Source organism: Panthera uncia, chromosome A2 (assembly GCF_023721935.1).
Source record: "Panthera uncia isolate 11264 chromosome A2, Puncia_PCG_1.0, whole genome shotgun sequence".
NCBI lineage: Eukaryota > Metazoa > Chordata > Mammalia > Carnivora > Felidae > Panthera > Panthera uncia.
Window position 1 is genome coordinate 126,670,308 of NC_064816.1, and position 3,813 is coordinate 126,674,120.

The 3,813-nt window shown below is 39.6% G+C and overlaps 1 protein-coding gene across 1 annotated transcript; it reads right to left on the minus strand.

Moving 5' to 3' along the window:
- Positions 1-814: 814 nt before the first annotated feature.
- GPR85 (G protein-coupled receptor 85) lies at positions 815-2,489 on the minus strand. The gene has a single exon (XM_049643153.1). It carries the CDS (start codon positions 2,455-2,457, stop codon positions 1,345-1,347), a length of 1,113 nt encoding a protein of 370 aa, XP_049499110.1. The 5' UTR covers positions 2,458-2,489; the 3' UTR covers positions 815-1,344.
- Between the last annotated feature and the right edge of the window lie 1,324 nt (positions 2,490-3,813).

A 3,813-nucleotide genomic window follows, 5' to 3' on the forward strand; every position in this document is an offset into this window, starting at 1 on the left:
GGCAAATGCAACTTTATATTGAAATTCACACATCTGTATCTTAAAGAATGAGACTCACAGACTCTAATGTATTTCTAAAATACCAGAAATCATATTATAAGCTTTCACAAGTTAAAACTGAAATAATTTAAACGACCAATACACTGAATGTGCAGAAAGTAGAAACAAGACTGTGCCTTCAGTAGAATAAACGCTTCACAAATTGTGCAGGATGTCATACTAAGGCTGTGGTCTCCCCTTGACAGCTGACTCAAAATATAAACATACATCAACTGCCCGCTTCTTAGAACACGCTAGAATGGGTAGCACACCTCGGAAGAAAATCTCATTATCCCAGTGATGTGCACCTTAATTTTCAAACCATGTGAGGAAAAAGGAAAAAGAGTATTAAATGATCGTCCATGCACTTCCAGTTGCATGACCATGACCAGTTACTAGTTCGATTTCCCTTGACTATTTGCTCCAATGCTAAATAAGATGAAAGATACTAGATAACCCTTTAAGGCAACATGTGTTTATTCTGCATTATTAAAACTGTTCAGTTGTGACCAGTTGGTACCATTAATGTTGCCTCCCAGACCAATATCTAGCATTTGTAAAATATAAATGAATTGGAAAAACTTTATACCAAATCAACCAAAACCACATAGTACAGTTCAATGCTAGCAATTTCACTAGTAGGTAAGGAAAGTGGCATTTAGAAATAGTAATGTATTAATACAAAAAAAAAAAAAAGAGTAAACTCTAATTGGAACCAATATACTGCTTTGGAATGCTCCCCAAAACTTACAAGGCGAATTTTTAAAAGTGTGATAATCCAATAATTCATGGCACATCTTTAGTGGATTACAGTACTTTAAGTCCCCAAATATTTTAGTCTTTGCAAAACAATAATAGTATGAAATGTTTTAAAGTCTTCAAACTTCTAAAATTAGTTTTTATCAACACATTTACCTCATGTCAACTTAATTTATTAAGATGTCCAATGCTAATTGTTTTTTTTTTGATGTTTTTTTTTTTTTCATAAGTAGTGATATACACAGCATTTAGCACTGATACTTAGCACCTGCTACTTTCATTATCTAGTTTTCAACCACGTAAAGAAACTTAGGGCAGTGGTTCAGTCCTTTCTTAATTACAAACCTTCGCCGGCAGTCAGCAGGATCACTCTGAGATTTAAAATAGGATTATAGGTGAACTATTGCAAAGACTGCAGAATGTTGCCCAAATCCGTATAATTGCTGATCCCCTTCTTGATTTTCTTCTCAAGATATGGCTACAGGCCACAATTGCTTAGCAGAGAAGGTTAGTGTTTCACAAGGCTAAAGATTTCCAGATGCTCCTTCATATAACACAGTAAGGTTCCCTTGGTAACCTGGATTTTCTGCAGTAAAGAAGGGTTGTGCTGAAACAGCGCCTCAGCTCCCTGTTGGAGAAAATGCAGACAAAAGGATTGATTCCTGCTTGGGCAAAACTCATCCAGACAGCGGCTGTTAGAAATCCCCCTGGTACTACAGGCCCTCTTGCAAAAACTCTCCAATAACAGGCCACCAGGTATGGGCCCCACAAGGTTAGGAAGAGAAAAGTCATTATATAGAACATTCTGCTGATTCTTTTCTCCATTTTGAACTCATCTAAGACCAAGAGCCTTCTTCTGCCCGTGGTGTTTGCATTTTGCCTGATGCCCAGCAAGGTGGGTGGTGTGGGACCCCTTCCAAATCCTGCTAGCCAATTGGCAGCTGCCTGGCCACTGGCTCCAGGGCCATGAAAAGTCCAGTTCTGGCTGACTGCTGCTACAAACTGGACTGGCTTCATTTTCCTTCTGTCGTGGACAAAAAATATCAGCTTGAGGTAGACAAGCTGTGTGGCTAGGAGGATGAGAGCAAGGAGCAGCATAAATCCTAAGGAATCATTAGCCCTGAAGGAGCGGTGTTGGAAGGTACATTGATCTTCCTCCCTAATGAATGAGTAAGTGCCCACATCTAAAACTGGGGGGAATGCCATGGCCACAGACAGAGTCCACACCATGCAGATCACAGCCAGACACGTCCAAAAGGTCAGCCTCTTTGTATAGAAGCGGTGATGGGCGATAGCTAAGTATCTGGTGACGCTGATGCAGAAGAGCATGAAAGCAGTGTGGAAACAGGACAAAACCCCCAGAAAGGCAATCACTTTGCAAGTCAGAGTCCCATAAGTCCAGGTAGAGCCATTTTTGACCGAGTTGAATACAAATGGGAAACAAATTGCAGATCTGAGGATATCTGAACAGCAAAGATCCAACAGGAAGTAGTAAGGTGCTCTATGCAAGGTCTTATCTTTCACTAGCAAAATGGAGATCAGAAGGTTGCCCACCACGCTGACTCCTATTATGAAACCCAAGGAAGTCAGTTTCAGAAAGGCTGTTAGAGGAGAGAGATTTTGCAAAATGTTGTCAGCTGCATGGCTATAGTTCGCCATAGATGGATGGAGGATAAAGATACAGCCTCAGTCAAGTCTCATGATCTAGATATAAGAACAAGGAAAAGATAGATCCATACATTTTACTGAAAATGTAATCCACAAAGAGAATTGATGCGATCTGCAGTCATGCTTCCTCTTTTCTTCCATTTGATTTGCCATCAGAATATCTGGAAAAAAAATGAGCTATCAGTTCTTAAGTTAACAAGTAATGATGTCAGGCAGTGCTAACACAAAGCTGTTCATTTATGGGGAAGCAAATAAAGTTTTAATTTTGAATAATATTATTTGCTTTAGTAACTATTTTTGCTTGAGATTTCAGAGAATTGGCTTGTTTAGTTTTCTGAACTAGATGAATTTAAAAATGTCCCCATTTTGGAGAACATAAATTTGATAGGGTACCTTTAAGACAGAAGGAATAAAATGTTCCACAATCATAAAATATGCCAGTCCAGGAATTAATCACTAATGTTGCAATGGAATCTACAAGATTGCTAATAGGAGACAGAGATGAGAATACCTACATTTATTTGAGTTCTGTTAGTATCTGTCAGTGTTTTACAGGCAGCTTTTCTGCTGATATGGATCCAAAGAGCCCTTGCAAAATATGTCTTTTAACTCAAGTGCCACTATTCATGCTGCACATTGTAAGAGTATTTGTTGATTCATCTTAAAGCATAATTTCAACACTAGATTTCGAAATTAACAGGAACTTATCCAGGATTTGATGTGATTTAATCTTTTGTCTTTTCCTCCCCACCCTACCCCCCATTATTGGTAAATCTTTTCTCTTTTAAACCCACATGACTATTAAAAATGGTTAATGTAAATATTGGCCAGGGAAACACACCCAGAGGAATAATGCACTTCCATTTGTAAACCTTGGCTGCCTGGATTCAAATGAATTTAACATGAACCTGTATTTCTTGGGCAATTAAGCCTTTCCTATTTACACTGATAATCTTTGTGGCAAATCGCAAGTGGCTTCATTTTCAAACAAAATGCACATTGTCTCCTAGGTGCCTGAGAGCCACACCAGGAAAATCGGCTTCCTCTGTTATTCCCAAGAAGCATGTTCCCTTTGCCACTTCTCACTAGCCCGGAATATGCTGATGGAAGCCCAGGCAAAACTGCGTTCGATGATTTTAATTTCCCCACCGGTTCATCCCCGGGTAAATACCGATCACATCATGCAACATTACGAAACCTGAAATCCGCCACCCCTGGATTTATAATGTGGGGTGGAGGAGGGGGAGGGGGAGAGAGACATGCATTACATACGCGAAGATGGGGAGAGAGATTGCTTCTGTGCTGCAAGGGAACTGTTCCCGGTGATTCGCAGTCTGATATTCCTCA

What these genes read in the sequence shown, in the direction of transcription:
- GPR85 (XM_049643153.1), bottom strand. Translation starts at nt 2,457, where the DNA reads ATGGCGAACTATAGCCATGCAGCTGACAACATTTTGCAAAATCTCTCT.